General features: G+C 44.8%; 1 protein-coding gene across 3 annotated transcripts in view; it reads left to right on the forward strand.

Moving 5' to 3' along the window:
* Positions 1-18,050, forward strand: part of LOC122792911 (caspase-8-like) — a 722,590-nt gene that overhangs the window by 582,854 nt on the left and 121,686 nt on the right. For all 3 annotated transcript variants that reach the window (XM_044060469.1, XM_044060468.1, XM_044060470.1), the window contains exon 8: positions 12,331-12,814. In XM_044060469.1, coding sequence (XP_043916404.1) covers positions 12,331-12,814 — 484 coding nt within the window. The remainder of the gene's footprint in view (positions 1-12,330; positions 12,815-18,050) is intronic.

Raw genomic sequence — 18,050 nt, forward strand, 5'->3', positions numbered from 1 at the left:
AGTCATTCTGACAGAAACTTGACAAGAAATCTTTTGCGAATATTATTTTACATGCCTTTGTAAATTTATTTTATCTCTAGCCAGCAAGTAACTGATATGATCCAAACTTGAATACTGTAAGAAATCCCATCCCCTTATGGTTAAATATCATTCATATTCTCCAGTTTTCTAGATCGTATGCTAAACCTCTTTTTAAAATACAAAATGCACATGGTTTACCCCTTTTTGTATATAAACTGCAATAACTGAATACATTTCCATGTCTATGCTATAGAAGTTATCTGCTCAGATTAGTATAGCCTATGTGCACTATAATGTCTAAGTAGTTGTACCTACACAAAAGTTTAACAATTGTGTCTCTAATATCACAGACCTTAATACCAGGTAGACAAGTAATTGTTATTGTCTTTACAGGTGCATGTGTTTGTTCCACTTATTAATGAATTACCTATAATCAAGACATCCCGACACTGTTTAGAGCTACGTATTTTGTAAATTGCTATAGATGAATGTACAACAGTTTTGTTTTATATTTCTATCTTCAAGAACACTCTTACAAATTCTGTTTCTTTTATTTTCTGTGGATCTAATCCTGTTTTTCTTATTATTCTCATTGTTTTTACAACAAACCTCACACCTCCAACACTGTTTCTGAATTTACTTGTAATTTTGATGTAAAGATACCTCAATAACTTAGGCTGTTAAGTTGTCTATCTCGCCTTCGTTCTTGCTGGTTGGGATCGGAGCCGATCCTCGGCTCCGACTCGGCCGTCTTCTATAGCTTGAGAGCTGTTTACCGGCTCAAGGCTACCCCTTATCCCATGATGCCTAGCGATAGCTACCCAGATCTCGTTTGCCGCTTCAGCTGTGAGGTGTTGTTTTTCTGGCTCAGGCTCGTATAAAGTTTTTTCATAGAACTTTCTTACTCTAGAAATATATTTTTTCAGGGTTTATTGTTAACTTTTAGTCTTGTTTTTTGTGTTAGCTAGTGTTTAATTGTAGCATTCCTTCCCTTCCTTGTAGAACTCATTTAACTTAGAGAGTTCTCCCCCTCCCCCCTCCCCATATCCTCTTCTTGTCAGGTTAGCCGTTTAGGTTAGAGGCTTTCCTTCTACCTTTATTTCATAGGCTAGCCATTTAAGTTAGAGGCTTTCCTATCTAAAAAAAAAAACAAACAAAAAATAAAACCTTTAGCTTTAGTCTGGTAGTATAGAGTGTTTTTTGTGTAGACTGCATATTGCTTTGATAGCTATTGTTGTATTTGTGGTTTCCTTTTTTTCAGGATGTCAAAGGAATCCAAAGTGTCTGGATTCAAGAAGTGTGACTCATGCTGTCAGAAAATGTCTTTGACAGATGGGCACATTTCTTGCGTCTATTGTTTAGGCGCCGTGCACCTGCAGGAGTCTTGTTCTATCTGCCATGCATTTAGCCCAAGAGTCCTGCAGGAGCATACGAATAAGCTTATTCTTAGGGGTCTTTTAAAGCCCTAGGATTCACCGGCCAAGACCTCTCACCTTGTGAAATCCCCTAAATCTACCAAGCCGTCGGCTCCAAGTTCGGAGCCGTCCTTGGTTCAGACTCTACCTTCTACTTCGGTTCCGGCTGGCACCGATAAGACTATCTCCCCATCGGCTCCATCAGAAACTTTGGAGCCACAAGAGGCTGAGGTCCCCTTCATTGGAATTGATACATTTGGCCCCTCGGTCTCCCCTGCTTCAGAGCGAGCACAGTCACAGATCTTCTCACTCCTCTCGATCCTCTAGGCTGTCGGATCACAATGTGGAGAGAGTGGTCAGTAGGTTGCTAAAGTCGCAGGCACTTGCCAAGATGTTGTCCAGCCCTCCTCAACAGGTGTCGGCTTCGTCCACTTCTATCGATGTTCCTCCACTGACTCCATTGAGTTTGGAGCCGGAGTTCGTTGGGGTTCGAGTAGTGGAACCATCGGCTCCGATAACTCTATCTCCTTCGGTTCTGTCGTCGGCTCCAATCCCCTCAATGGTGCCGTCCGTCGAGAGATCTGGGCACCGGGGCTCCCTCATCGGCTCCGAGGGGGCGAGTGGCATCGGATCCTTGTCCAAAACCATTCTCCATCTGGGAGCTTCGGCTCAGGTGAGCTCGGATCCTACATCGGCCTCGGAGCCGTCTCCCTCGGTGCGGAGAAGGATTCTGATTTCCTCAGAACCGGAGCCTTCTCTGCATTGTGGCAGGGACGCCTTCGATGTCATGAGGAGTGTGCTGGCCACTGAGTCAGCTCCACTATTGGCCCCACCGGCTCCGTCCCCTGTAGTGCCTGTGCCAACCTCTACTCCTCCTCCAGACCCCAAGCGTGGGGAACCGGCACTCCAGGGCACCCCATTGGGTGTTACCTCTTCTTCTGAGGCCTCCCCTGACCATTCAGAGGAGCCCCCTCATAAGAAGAAGTGCAAGAGGAAGCACATTGACTCCCCTGAGTCTGTCACTTCCGATACAGACTTAGATGAATGGGAAGGGTCCTCGAGATCCCCCTCTGAAGATGTTTCCTTCTCGGACATCCTAGAAATGCTTAAGCAGAGCTCCATTTAGAGCTAAAAAGCCCTACATTACTCCATGTTGTCAAAACATAATAAACATTAAAAAGAAGAAAGATAAAATAAACATACATATATATATATATATATATATATATATATAAACATATTACTAAAAAATCCCAATAAATACATAAATGTATATAAATATATATAAATATTGATTCCCCCAGGATTGAATGATGCTGTGTCCTTTAAAAGTATTTTGAAATTGAAGGCTTTGACAAGATGACACATTTATGTATTTATTGGGATTTTTTTAGTAATATGTTTATATATATATGTTTGTTTATCTTTCTTCTTTTTAATGTTTGTTATTATGTTTTGACAACATGGAATAATGTAGGGCTTTTTAGCTCTTTAAATGGAGGCTTGGCACTTAATTGTAATGTGATGTCATAATTTATCAACTTATTTAAGTCATGTATTTTTGTAGTTTTAATTGTCTGAATAAGTTTGCTAAATCAGTAAACGAAAGCACTAACCTTATTATTGGATTCAGTGTGGTTTATTCCTTTTTTCACCAAAAAAGAGTTAGCAGAGACCTCTTCATCTGTCCATCCTCCTAACAAGGAGTCTAGGACCATGGACAGATACGGGAAGCGAATGTACGCTTCAGCGACCTTTTCTATGAGGTCACTGAACTACTTATGCCATTTTACCCGGCTTCAGAGGAATCTCCTTAAAGAGCTCAGAGATACCCTTCAAGATCCATCAGCTGAGGGGGCTCAGGCTAAAGTAGCTTCCCAGCTGGCGATGCTTAATTCTGTAGTCAATTCCTCCATGAGGCTCATTTCCTATGCACTCGATGGTGTGAGTAGATCCACAGGTACGGGTGTGGCCCTCAAGAGGCATGCATGGATGCGGCTGTGTAATTTTGCGGAACTCTTTTGAGCGTCATTCACCAACACCCCCTTTGATAGTTCCTTTCTTTTTGGACCACAGGTGAAAGACACTTTGACTAGGTGTGAGCAAGAAGGCAAGACTTTCTGCCGTGGGAGTCCATTTTTCCACTCCTTCTAGACCATACCCCAAGGGTCAGAAGAGTGGCAAAATGTGGTTCCGGAAATCCCAGGGAGCCTCGCCTGACACACGTAGCGATTATTCCTCCAGGGACAGAGGGGGAAACAATTACAACAGACGCCGCCCTCGTGGCAGAGGGGGTCCGCAGAACCAGGGCAACAGAGAATCTTTCTCTGATAAGCCCTTTCAGCATCCCTGAAGGGTTGCCCAGCTGCCCGCCTCTGGAGGCAGTCGGGGGAAGACTTTCACTGTACCCAAAAGCCTGGCAAAATTTAATGCAAGACAGATGGGTATGGTCCATTATATCCGGAGGTTACAAAATTCCCTTCTGTCAACCCCCCCCCCCCCTCCTTACTGTCAAGGAAATCCCTTCCAGATGTTCCACCCAATCTGAGGGACCAAGCAGTAATAGAAGTTTCAAAACTGCTAGAAAAAAGAGTGATCCAGGAAGTCCCGGCAGACCAGCACGGATCTGGAACTTACTCAAGGTTCTTTTTGGTACCAAAAAAGATAGGGGACTGGAGACCGATTCTGGATCTCAGCAGACTAAACAGGTCTGTTCAAAGAGCAAAGTTTCAGATGGTCACACTACAGTCCATTCTACCCTTTCTGGGTCAGGACAATTGGATGTGCTCGATAGATCTTCAGGACACGTACTACCATATCAAAATGGACAGGCGCTCCAGAAGATTTCTTCGCTTCTGGCTGGGAGCCAGTCATTACCAGTTCAGAGCTCTGCCCTTTGGTCTCACCACAGCCCCCAGGGTGTTCACCAAATGTATGGCAGTGGTCAGGGCTCACCTGAGACGTCGAGGATTCCAGGTGTTTCCATATCTAGACGACTGGCTCCTCACTGCTACTAGCAGGCATCAACTTCTGCAAGCCAGGGACTACACAATCACAATCTGCTCCCAGCTAGGCATTACAATAAACTTAGAAAAATCTGCCTTGTTGCCCTGTCAGTCTATCACCTATATAGGAGCAGACTTAGACACAAGGAACATGTCCGCAAGGCTACCGCCAGAAAGGGTGTCTACAATTCGCCAGCAAGTACAAATTCTAATGCAGAGCAAAAGAATCCAAGTAAGGTTCTTCCTTCAAACTCTGGGTTCCGTGGCAGCAGCAATTCTTGTAATCCTACTGGCCCGCTTTAACATGAGGATCCTTCAGTGGCTTCTGTTCGCACAGTGGTCTTTCCAACAGCTGCCCATGTCTCACATGATCATGATTACAGAAGCATGCAAAAGGCACCTTTCCTGGTGGATGGTCTCCCCACTAGTGACTCAGGGCAGACCCTTCATTCAGCCCCCTCCGGTTGCCACAGTGACCACAGATGCCTCCCTGATAGGGTGGGGGGGCATTATCAGGGCTGGACAGTCCAAGGCACTTGGCAGCCTCACAAGTACCATCTGCACATAAACGTCCTAGAAATGAGAGCCGTGCTCCTAGCGTTGCAAGCCCTTCAGGACTCTCTTCCTTCTGGGACCATTGCAATTCAAACGGACAACATGTCAGTGGTGTGGTACATCAACAAGCAGGGCGGAACCAAGTCCTACCCCCTGTGTCGAGAAGCACTCAGACTCTGGCAGTGGGCGATTTCCTCCCAACGTTTTCTGATTGCGACGCACATCCCTGGGAGGTCCAACGTCATAGAGGACAGGCTCAGCAGAGCTATCCTCATGCCTCACGAGTGGTCTCTGAATCAGGAAGTTGCGGATCTTATCTTCCGCAAATGGGGACAGCCTTGCTGCGATCTTTTTGCCACCCCCTTCAACAGCAAATGCAGCAACTACTTCTCCCTTCTTCCGCTTCCAGGTCACTCACCCAGAGACGCTCTAGTCCACGATTGGCCTCAGGGACTTCTTTATGCCTTTCCTCTGTTTCCCCTGATTCCAAAACTCATACAGAAAGCAATATCGTTGGGTTTCAAAATGATCCTCATTGCCCCCTACTGGCCTCGACAGATATGGTTCCCATTCCTGCACCATTACCTTCTCGATCAGCCCTGGACTTTGGATCCGATTCCAGACCTACTGAGTCATCAATCAGGCGGGTTGCATCAATCCCTCCAAACTCTCCAGCTCACAGCTTGGTTGCTCCACTTCCAACCTTAGCCAGGCTTCCCAACATTTCCCCGGCTGTACGTGAGATTATTGTCTCATCTTACAAGTCCACAACCAGAAAAACTTATGCTAGTAAATGGAAATGTTTTTCTTGTTGGGCAGAGGCTAGGAACGTAGATCCCTTTTCAGCCCTAGTCCACGAAATTCTGGAATTCCTAGCACAACTTTTTCATTCCGGGTCCGCTTCTGCTACAATTAGGGTTCAATTAGCGGCCATTTCTAACTTTCATGTTGGTTTGTCAAATTCAAACATTATGTCTCATAAGCTCTGTAAAGCCTTTTTGAGAGGGACCACTCTCCTTAGGCCTCCAGTGAGAGATCCCCCTCCTCCTTAGGACCCTAACTCTGCCCCCTTTTGAACCAGCAGCGTCCAGCTCCATTAAATTTCTATCTTGGAAGACACTCTTTCTGGTAGCTATTAATTCAGCCAGATGCGTCTCTGAACTTCAGGCGCTATGTGTTCGTCCTCCATACTTGGTTTTTCATAAGGACAAGGTTGCTCTGAGGACTAAGCCTTCGTTTCTTCCGAAAGTCTGCTCATAATTTAATTTAAACCAATCTATAGACCTTCCCGTGTTTTTCCCTAACCACACCAACAAAGCAGAGTACAAATTACACCAACTGGACGTTCATAGACAATTGCGTTTTTATCTGTACAGGACTAAGGAAATAAGGCAGTCGGACCAACTGTTCCTTTTCTATGCTCTAGGCAAACAAGGTCTCCCAGTTTCCAAGGTGACCTTATCCAGGTGGTTGTCTCACACTATTACTTTCATTTATCAATTAAGGAACAAAGAGTTACCTATCAAACTGAAAGGTCATTCTACTAGGGCCTTGGCCACCTCTGTAGCCTTCCAATCTAGGTTGCCCATGGATTCTATCTGTGCAGCTGCTATGTGGGCAAATCCTCATACCTTTATTTCTCATTACAAGCTAGATATGGTCTCCAGGAGCAGAGCTGACTTTGGTTCCACTGTTCTGAAGAGTCTGTTCCAATGAGCCGCCCAGGATTGTAGGTGCTAGGGAAGCTGTCCCAACCAGCAAGAACGAAGGCGAGATAGACAACTTAACATAAAGAAGTTATGTACCTACCATAACATTCCATGTTAGTTGTCTTCATCTTGCCTTCTTTCTTGCGTCCCACCCTCCGTCCTCCTGTCCTATTGGACCAAGAGGAGTTCTGGTTTCACTGGCTAAGTGTACTCTGGTTTGTTTCCTCTACTGACTTAGAGAGTATGACAGGTATACCCAATCTGTTTGTATGGACAGGTCCATTCTCTGGCTATGTCTGGGGTTAGCTATTTCAAACGAGATCTGGGTAGCTATCGCTAGGCATCATGGGATAAGGGGTAGCCTCGAGCCAGTAAACAGCTCTCGAGCTATAGAAGATGGCCAAGTCAGAGCCGAGGATCGGCTCCGATCCCAACCAGCAAGAAAGAAGGCGAGATGAAGACAACTAACATGGAACGTTATGGTAGGTTTATAACTTCTTTTTTCTTATCTCCACATGCATGGGGGAATCTCTCTCCTGACTCTGTCTGCCATTTGGATTCAGATCATCTAGGTAGGCCTGGATATAATCTGTCAGTTCTTATGAACTCAGATTACCCTTGATCACAGCCATTGATTTGACCATAATACTATAAGTGACTTATCTGGAGACTACAGTATCTACATCCCCATATGTCCTTCCTACTCTTAGTCTGAAGCCTAGTAAGACGTATGATATCTATCATGTATGGTTGCTGTACAGGTGACCCAATATCATTTAGCAGCTCAGGCTTCTGTATGAGCTCCCTAAGGAGGATAGCAGTAAGCAGATTGTGCTGGTTTGCCCATCTTGGGAGCAGGAAGGCAACTCTGGTGTACCAGATGGGTGACACCTAGCAGGAGCACTAGGTATTGTATCCATGAAGCATGACCTAGAGAGCATGAGCTGCCATTTTGTGCAGATGCATAGATAGGATTCAGAGTACAGAAACATGTTCCTCATGGTGGTAGCATACACTGGAGTTTGGGAAGCTGCCAGGAAAAGACCCTCTTCCAGTACAGGATAGGTCACCCCGAAGGATCACCAAGCTGGCCTGCTCCCTACCACCTAACACTCAACACGGTGTTTGTAGATGGGCTCAAGAACAAATATGACAGCCTCCTTCCCAGTCTGCGAAAGCTTGGCTCCTACTCCTTTGGAATGTATGGGACAGCTGGGACATACTCCCTCCCAGTCTGCGAAAGCTTGGCTCCTACTCCTTTAGAATGTATGGGACAGCTGGGACATCCTCCCTCCCAGTCTGCGAAAGCTTGGCTCCTACTCCTTTGAAATGTATGGGACAGCTAAGTGCAGGTAAAGGAGGCATTGTGCGACATGCTGCTGGGAAACAAACAAATATGTATCATGTAACGCAGACATTTTGTACTTGTTTGTGAAAAACAATCCCTTTTATTTCTTTTACTCGTTACCTTGTTGTTTAAAAGCCTCCAGAGAAAGAAAACTTCAGATGTATCTTAGTACTTCTAAAATGAGAAAAACTTGTAATCTGCAATCAGTGATATAATTTCAGCTATAGACAGCAATTGCAGGTTGCAGCTGCAACACTGAATGAAGCGAAAAATAGATACAAATATACTAAGTGAAAGGCCAAATACTAGTGTTGAGAACACCTCTTTTTAAAATTAATTATACTACTGCTACTCCTCCAAAGGTATTTTATGATGCCACATTATAAAAATCAAAAGCCGCAGTGGTGCAACAGTAGCATTGTCGCCTCACAGCAAGAGGTTTTCCCATTCGATTCTCGGCTGGAGCGCCTTCTGTGTGGAGTCTGCATGTCCTCCCCGCAGTCAAGTGGCATTTGCAAGGCATGCGTGAATGGGTGTGCCTTCATTGAAGTTTGGGTGTCGGGCTGGCACCTCGGCACCGTAAAAATCGACTGCCAATCATTAGCGGATCGGAGTTCCACTGTGACGACCCTTAACCGGGAAAAGCCAAAAGAAAAAACAACAACATTATAAAAATCAAACTCAGAATCAGTGTTACTTTCTTTTTTATTAATTATTATGTTGTATTTATATGGCAATTTGGATCCATAACTGTCTATATGACTGACATGACAATACTGGAAGGTCAGATAAGCTGCTTAAGGTTACTTAGTACATAATGGAAAGTGGTGTGAATACAATCTAAGATGTAAAATGTTGAAGTCTAAACCACTGTGCATGGTTGCAACATTATCATTTCTTCACGTTTTTCCTATTTGCATGTCAGGTCATTTTGAATATGTGTGATAACGTTATCTCCAATATTTATTTTTACACCTGGTGTTAGAATGTGATCCCTTTGTTACAGGCACTGAATTCTGAAGTATTCCATATAGAAAGATGCTATCACACTCTACATAAACAAAGGCGGTCTCTTCTGAAGTCAATACTGAAGAGTCACAGGGGGACGTACACTGAAGTGCAAGGGGACATCCATCCATCCCTCCAGCCACAACCCCTTTTTCCCATTTCTGCACATGGGTTTGGAGTATCACATCAGCAGTGATAAAGGGGACATGTCATGTGTTTAGTGTCCAGCACTAGCTATGCCCAAGTTTTTTAGGGGAATTTAGGCCTTTTCATTGGCTGTGCAAGTGTCAGCACAGCCACAGGTCATAGTCTACCAATTCACATTAGCTGGCTTTAGTCCTGTCAGTGACAGCACTGTATTTATCTATCTGTCTATCTATCTATTGTTTATATGTGTATGTATGTATGTACTTACTTAACCTGATTAACTTGATTACTGGGTAGAGCAGTTATCCAATTAGAATAATTACAGGCTCAATCTAGGACAGTAAAAAAAAAGCAAAAAACAAGAATGACTGCAACTGAATATTGGGTAGTAATTATAGGAAAATGGAGAGAAAAAGGAGTGAAGCACTACCATTACAGAGTAAATAGAACTTAAAGTTGGTCATACAGAAAATATAAAAAGTGCAATGATTTTAGTAATATAAGCTGTACAGATAATAACAAAGATGTAAAGCTGATGTTATTCAAAATATGTACAACAGACATTTTATTTTTTATCAAGTGAAAACACAGTTATTGTTCAGTACTTTGGAGAGAGATGCTAGTAGTAGAGGAGAAATAAATCATTAACTTTTATATAATTTACATTGTTTGATGTGAAGCATTGGTTTTTGGCTTCTTTGAAAAGATCTGTTTTAAATATGGAGTGAATGTCTGTGAAGGATGTTAAAGTTTTAAGACTGGAAGCAAGAGTTTCCCACAGCCTGGGATCTATGATGTAGAAGCAGTGATTACTGAAGTACAATTCGGTTTGTGGAATTTTAAATATAGCTCTACTTTAGGTGTGGGACCTGAGGTTCTAAGCAGATATTCTTCGAGTTAGTCTCATGGCTGGGGAGAAGGCTTCAAAATGTAGTAGTCTGAACAGTAGAGATGTAGGAGAAGCTTCAGCCTTCAGCTTACTGGCAGCCATTTAGCTTTCTGAAGAACAGCACAATGGGGGTCATTCTACAGGGCCACTGTTATGAATTTGTATGTTTTACTGGATATAAGTTTGAGACCTTTCAGATTTTCTAAGATGCTCAGGCTACTAAAGGCGGAGCATGCTCAAGTTGGGTTATAGTACCCCCTTCCTATAGAAGTCTTTGCAACAGATACTAGAAAATGTGAGATTTTCCAAGGCCAGAAAACTAAAAAGTTAATTTTGGTTCTAGTTTTATCAATTTGAAGCTAAAAATTCAAGTCAGGACTGAGCCAAACACTCAGATGTTTAAAGGAGGAGGTTATGTCTACAGGCTGGCTGTTGCAGTCTCTAACTTGCAGAGGGGAAAACAGCAGACAGTTTTGGACTAATACTAAAGATTGTCACTTTAGTTTTTGAGGTGCTCAATAGTGACTTCATGATAATTAACCAGTTGGGGAGTACGTAAAGGTCTTCTTCTGACTGTGTTTTAATTTATCAGTGGGAGTTGTGAGACCATAAAGGTCCATGTCATCAATATAAGGCAGAATGGGAAGGTGGGAGGTAGAGCAAGAGGAAAATCTATTTATGAACATAAAGAATAGAAGAGAGGCTAGAACAGAGCCTTGAGGAACCCCTTTGTTTAAAGAGGAGGCCTCAGAAAATAAGGACCCCATCTTAATTTTAAATGTTCTGCCTGTAAAACAGCTCATGACCCAAGGGGGGGGGGGGGTGTCAAGAAGACTAGTGCCAGTTGCTGTTAAGTGATTCTATAGGCGACAGTGACTTCCATGTCAAAGGCTTTTCATAAGTCTATAAATATTGTGCCAGTGAAGTGCCTTTGTTTATACTAAAGAGGATGACGTCAATAACCAAACAACAGTAATTCTACTATGTCCTGTTCAGAATCCATCTTGCCTCACTGATAACAGGTTACAATGTTATGTTATGTTAACAGTCTGATGAAGTTACTTGTGACAGACGCATCAGTTTTTGACAAAAACGCTTACTATTTATTAAATTTTTATCTTTGGTTATCCCTCTTGTTTTTTGAGTGAGCCCTTTATATAATCATTTGAAATGTTGGGACCTGCTAGAGCAAGTCCCGAAACACAAAGACTGAATGGCCAAAAATACAGACTTATATATACTAGGTCTGAGATGGACATTTCTCAGAATATTCCCATTTCTCAGAGTTGGTATATATAAGTCTGGAAGGTGTGGTGGGTGCAAGGAAGCTTGGTTCCCTACAAAAAAGAAGTTTAAAGGAGAAAAGCGCTGTCGAGATTCGCTCTTCTCCTGTACTTTAGCTCTTTTCTTTGGCTTGTCAGCACTCAGCATTTTAAGTGCCAACATTTCAAAACAGAGCCATTGGAGGAGCTTTCAACAGCGGTGGAAAGGCATCAAGGAATTTTTATATCTGATAACTTGCATGTGAAATGTCATTGTGAAAGGCAGTAACATAAACTATAAGTGGTCTTAGGATGATTAGAGAGAGACATTTCCAGTGGAAACAAAGGAGCTGTAATTTGTCTGTGTGAACAGTTTGGGAACTATCCAAAGTCTTGTGTGTGCTCTGTTTGATCATTTTTCCTAAAGACATTATTTTCTGATGAGGGGCTCTAGGACAGTACAAGGTCTGCAGTAAAATTCTTATGATTGGAAAGTAGTGAGAGGTGGCACATGAAAGACACTTTCACACATCTTTAGGTATTTTTAGGAATCAGTAAAGTTCAGAAGGGCTGTACTGAACAGAAATTGTACTGCAAACAAACTAAGGGTATAAGTTGAAAACACAAGGAGGACAACTTGGATGTGGATATGTGAAATAAATGTCTTGCTAAAAGCTTTGAGGATTCATAAAGAGCCTCACACAAAGTATCACAAATTTAGTAACTGTTAAATGTAGAATAATTTAGCATGTTTCTGGACAGTCTTAAATTTATATTGAGCAAAAGAAGTAAATTTCAGCGGCATCATATTAGAAAGGGCAGGTAAATCAATGAATCACACGAGCCCAGAAGATCCTTAACTGCCATTACATTTTAAGTTTCTCTATTACAAAACGTGTAAAAACAAATATCAGTTTTTATGGTTCTTTAACTGTTTAATTCTGTTTTCTTATCTCCCTTTTTTTTTAAAGAAGTGATTAAGAAGACATTTGAACATTTTCATTTCGAAGTGAATCAGTTTGATGATGTGACTGCAGAAAGAATGACTAGCGTACTGACAGAGTACCAAAAGAAGGATTATAAACGGAAGGATTGCTTCGTCTGCTTCATTCTCACGCATGGAGATAAAGGGGTTGTACATGGAACAGATGTGAAACCTGTAAGCTTACACAGCATTACCTCTCTTTTCACTGGACAACAATGCCCATCACTCATTGGAAAACCCAAACTGTTTTTCATTCAGGCTTGTCAGGGTCATGATAGCCACACTCCTGTCTACGTGCATACAGATACTGAATTGGAAAGTGATGCTGTTCCTATAAAGGAGTCTATTCCAGACGAGTCAGACTTCCTGATTGGCATGTGTACTGTTGAGAATTATGAATCATTTCGATATAAAACAAGTGGCAGTGCATACATTCAGTGCCTCTGTGAATATCTGATGCAGAATGAAAGGTAAACCATTTATGTTATTTAAATGACTCATTAAAGAAAATATCATTTAACACACAAATGCTATGTTATGCACCACAAAAATAAAGAATGAAATGATTCAGAGGTACTGTATGAGTCAAAAACTTCAGCAAAAGCAAAACTAAAATTTAAATATGGGGAACTTTTAGTTATGTACTCACCATAACTTCAGATGTTTGGGATCCATCTCGCCTACATTCTGAATGATGGGTTCGGAGCCGATCCCTCGGCTCCGACTCGGCACGCTTATGCCAAAGAGCGAAGTCTCTTATTGGCTGAGCTTACTATATCCCAGGATGCACCACTGCCAGTCCCCCAGATCTAGTTTGTCCGCATACATGCACACATGCATACCCTGCTTATATAACATCGTCAGATGAAACAAGATAAAAACAGTGGAGCTCAAAACCGTTCCATCTCTTCTGATCTGCAAGGCAGGGGAAAGGCGGGTGGGTATCAGGAATGTAGGCGAGATGGATCCCAAACATCTGAAGTTATGGTGAGTACATAACTAAAAGATGTTATGTGATCCTATCTCGCCTACATTCTGAATGATGGGACAGCGTCCTAGCACCTGAATCCTGGGTGGCTCACTGGAAAACACTCCTGAGTACCGTGGAACCAAATGATGCTCGTCCTTTAGATGCCACATCCAATTTGTAGTGGGAAATGAAAGTGTGCGGGTTGGACCAAGTAGCCGCAGCACAAATTTCCGATATAGCGAGCTTGGAATGAAAGGCTATAGAAGTAGCCATAGCTCTGGTAGAATGAGCTTTGATAGATGATGTAAGATGTTTATTCAAGAAGAATAGGCCTGAGTTATGCAATCTCTGATCCATTTTGAGATTGTAGCTTTCGTGATGGTTTGGCCCAATTTATTATCTGAGAAGGACACAAACAACTGGTCTGACTTACGAAGTTGCTGAGTCCTGTCTAAATAAAAACGTAATTGCCTGTGAACATCCAATTTATGGAGAGTGTATTCTGCTTCATTAGAGAATTTCGGAAAGAAAACTGGTAGTTCTAGAGATTGTTGAAGACAGAAACTAGAGCAGACCTTTGGAACAAAGGATGGATTAGGCCTGAGTGATACTCTATCTTTGTGGAAAATCAAATACGGTGGTTTAATAGACAGGGCTTGAAGCTCTGAGACTCTTCTTGCCAGTAATAGCCACTAAGAATGCCGTTTTCCAAGACAGATATTTTAATTCGCATGTAGCAGCCGGTTCAAAAGGGGGATGTTAATGCCAAGCACCAAATCAAGATCCCACGGAGGTGCAGGATGAAAAACTGGTGGTCTTAACAGACTCGCACCTTTAATGAATGTTTTGCATAGTCTGCTGCTCATCAAAGGAGGATCCGTGGATTCATGGAACTTAGAGATAGCAGCTAGTTGAACTTTAATAGTTGAGACAGAAGATCCCTGATTAAACAGGGATGTTAAGAATTTCAAAACCTCTGGGACAGGAGCAGTGATAGGGTCTAAGCCCTTGAGTTGAGCCCAGATAGCAAACCTCTTCCACTTACTGAGGTACAATTTGTTAGTGGTGGGTTTGTGGGCCGAATATAAAATGTGAACAACTTCCGGGTCTAGTGTGTGACTTCTAACTAAGGTTGGAAGTGGAGGAGCCAAGCTGTCAATTTCAGAGATTGAAGGGACTGATGCCAATGTCCCGACTGATGGATTAGCAAATCCGGGATCAGGTCTAAGGTCCACGGATCGTCCACTGCATGCTTTTTTAGGTAAGGAAACCATATCTGACGAGGCCAGTATGGGGCAATCAGAATCATTGAAGACCCTAGTTGAGAAGCTTTTTGAATAACTTTGGAAGGAGTGGTATTGGAGGAAAGGCATAAAGCAGCCCTGTTGGCCAAGGTTGTGCTAGAGCATCCATGGCTGGTACTTCCTGATGTGGAATCAAGGAGAAGAACCTTTGGCACTTGGTGTTTTGTGGAGTTGCAAATAGGTCGCAGCATGGCGTCCCCCATCTCTTGAAAACCTGTGCTGCTACTGTGCGGTTTAGAGACCATTCGTGAGGAGAGAGAATTGTCCTGCTTAATTTGTCCGCCAATATATTTGACTTTCCCGGGATGTGGGTCGCTACCAAGAAGCGGTTGGTAGCTACAGCCCATTCCCACACTCTCATGGCCTCTCTGCAAAGGGGATACGATCTGGTCCCTCCTTGTTTGTTCAGATACCAAACCACCGACATGTTGTCTGTGTGGATGGCGATGATGCCCTGAGGAAGAAACTTGTGTAAGGCCTGTAGGGATAGAAGTACAGCCCTCATTTCCAACACGTTGATGTGGAGAAGAGCTTCGTCCGGAAGCCAGGAGCCCTGAACTAGCCTGCCCAGACAATGCCCCCACCCTATCTGGGAGGCATCTGTCGTCAGGGTAACCACTGGAGGGAGAACAAAGGGTTTTCCCTGATCCAAGTTGGATGTTTGAAGCCACCAGCGAAGGTCCCTTTGCATATTTCCGTAATCATGATGTGGTGATTGAGGGAAGATCCTGAAAGGACCATTGAGTTGACAAGAGCCACTGAAGAATCCTCATGTGTAACCTTGCTAGAGGAACTAAAAGTACCGTGGCAGACATTGAGCCTAGAACCTGAAGGACCATCCTGGCTGGGGCTTTGGATCTCGAGATCAGAGCTTGAACTTGGCCCTGTAAAGTTTGGATCCTTTCGGCAGGAAGAAAGACGCGCATCAATCTTGAGTCTATCTCTGCTCCTATGAACTTTATGCGTTGAGAGGGCAGCAAGACAGACTTTGACCAATTGAATGTAATCCCCAGGGTAACACCCAGGAGATGGTGGCTTTGAGGTTGTCCATTAGTAGATGCCTGGTGGTGGCAGTCAGGAGCCAGTCGTCCAGATAGGGAAACACTTGGAATCCAAGACTTCTCAGGTGAGCCGTCACTACTGCCAAACACTTGGTGAACACCCTGGGGCTGTGGTGAGACCAAAGGGCAGAGCGCAAAATTGGTAATGACTGACTCCCAGGCTGAAGCGCAGATACCTTCTGGACGCCTGATGTATCGGTATGTGATAATAGGCGTCCTTGAGGTCTATGGAGCACATCCAAACATCCTTCTCCAACAATGGGAGAATGGATTGTAACGTGACCATTCGAATTTGGATTTCGTGACGGATTGGTTCAGTCTGCTGAGATCCAATATTGGTCTCAGGTCCCCTGTCTTTTGGCACTAAAAGAACCTGGAGTAATTTCCTGATCCGATCTGGTCTGTGGGGACCGGTTGGATGACTCCTTTTCTAGCAGCTTTAAAGCTTCTGCGGCTGCCATTTCCCTTTGACTGGGTGGTGGGTCCGGGATTCTTTTGGACGGTGGGGCGAGAATGTGAATGGGATGGTGTAACCTCCGGCAATGATCGAAGCACCCATCTGTCCTGAGTGATTGACTCCCAGGCTTTTAGGTGCTTGGCAAGCGACACCCGACTGGCTCCGAGCAGAACAGCCGGGCAATCCCTCATGACGTGTGGGAGGCTGAAGAGCCACGAAAGGACTCGCGGTCTCCAGAATTGCGGGGCCCTCTGCCGCCTCTGGGACGGCGTCTCCTGAAAAATTTCCCGCCCTCTGCCTCTGGACGGGAATCTTCCTGCTGTTGGGAGAAAAACTTGCGAGATTTTCGAACCACATTTTCCCTCCTTTGGCCTTGGGGTAAGGCCGAAAGGGAGTGGAATAACGGGCCCCTACGGCAGATAACGTTTTCCCTCTTGCTCACAGCGGGTAAGGGTGTCTTTCACCTTGGGTCCAAACAATGAGGACCCATCAAAGGGAGCGTCGGCGAAGGAAGACTTGAAGGCCTCCAAACTGACACAAGCGGAGCCAGGCTTGTCACGTAGAGCCACGCCTGTGCCTGCCGCTCTACCCGCCTTCGGCCGCATAGGAAATGAGCCTCATGGACGAGTTAGCAATTGACGTAAGGATAGCCAACTGAGAGCTAACGGACTGGGCTAGCTGCTCAGGTAGGTTACCGAGAGGAATCTGACAACTCCTTGACCAGATCCCTCTGAAGCCTGGTAAAATGTGCCAAATAATTCAGAGACCTTAAGGTAAAGGCCGCTGAAGTCAGGGTGCGCTTCCGTACCTATCCATACTCCTAGACTCCTTATTAGGAGGATGGATGGACGTTGAAGCCTCTGCCACGTCCTGTTGTGTAGCAGATGCCACCACCATGGCATCTACAGCCACGCCTTTAGTAAGGAACTCCTTCTCGGGGAGCAGATAAAAATTTGTTTGGACGAGAAGGGACTGGTTCCACGGTATCCGGATGTTCCCGCCCTTGACAAACTAAATCCAGAAGCTCGTCGAAGGCGGAGACACCCAGGAGGCGGAGGGCTGAGCCCCAAAGGCCTTGAGGAGCACTGATTCGTCCGCAGAGGGGGGTTTGGATATCCAGCCGCCTCGTTGTTTGAGGATCTCTAAGATGTCTGCAAAGAGACATCATCCGAGGGCGACTTAGGGACCCCTCCGCATCATCCATATCAGTGTCGATGTAATAGACTCGGGAGTCCACGTGCTTCCTCTTGCACGATCTCTTCCTTGGGGGTTCCTCTGAAGACAACTCCGAAGAACCCTCAGGAGGAGGGAAACCCCCACTGGGGTAACCTCAGGCCTCGGGGCTCCGCTGGCTACGGACAGGGAACTGCCAAAGACCCAGTCTCCACGCCCAGGGAAGGTGCTGGTAAACCGGAGAGATGGCGAAGAGGATTTGGCCAAGGCACTCCTCATGGCCCTGAAAGCCGGACCCCAGAATCCTGGGAGTGTCCGGTCTCCGGAGCCATGATGGTAGACGGAAGTCCGCAGCGAAGCACCGAGAGGGAGGCTCGGAACCGAAAGCATAGGTCCCAAACATCACCCTCGGGTCCAGCCGAAGAAGTCCGCGTACCAAACTCGGACCCGAGGGCCCGGGTTGGAGTAAGGGTCGGAGCCGACCCTGAGATCTCCACCGGCTCCAAGAGCACCTGCTCCGGAGCCGAAGCAGTCGGAGGAGGAATGGCAATGGGGTGGGTCATGGTCATCGGCTCCGAAGCCAACTGGGTCGGAACCGAAACAAATTTTTGGAAGACTGGGGACTGGAACAGTCTTTGGAGCACCCTGTCTATATCAGAATCCGACATTCTCGAAGACCGAGAGGAAACAGAACGGGTTCGAGAAGACCTCTCCCTCGGCCCCAAGGGACTAGGGGACCGG

This window comes from Protopterus annectens, chromosome 2.part0 (assembly GCF_019279795.1).
Source record: "Protopterus annectens isolate FY-2018-M chromosome 2.part0, PAN1.0, whole genome shotgun sequence".
Taxonomy (NCBI): Eukaryota; Metazoa; Chordata; order Ceratodontiformes; family Protopteridae; genus Protopterus; species Protopterus annectens.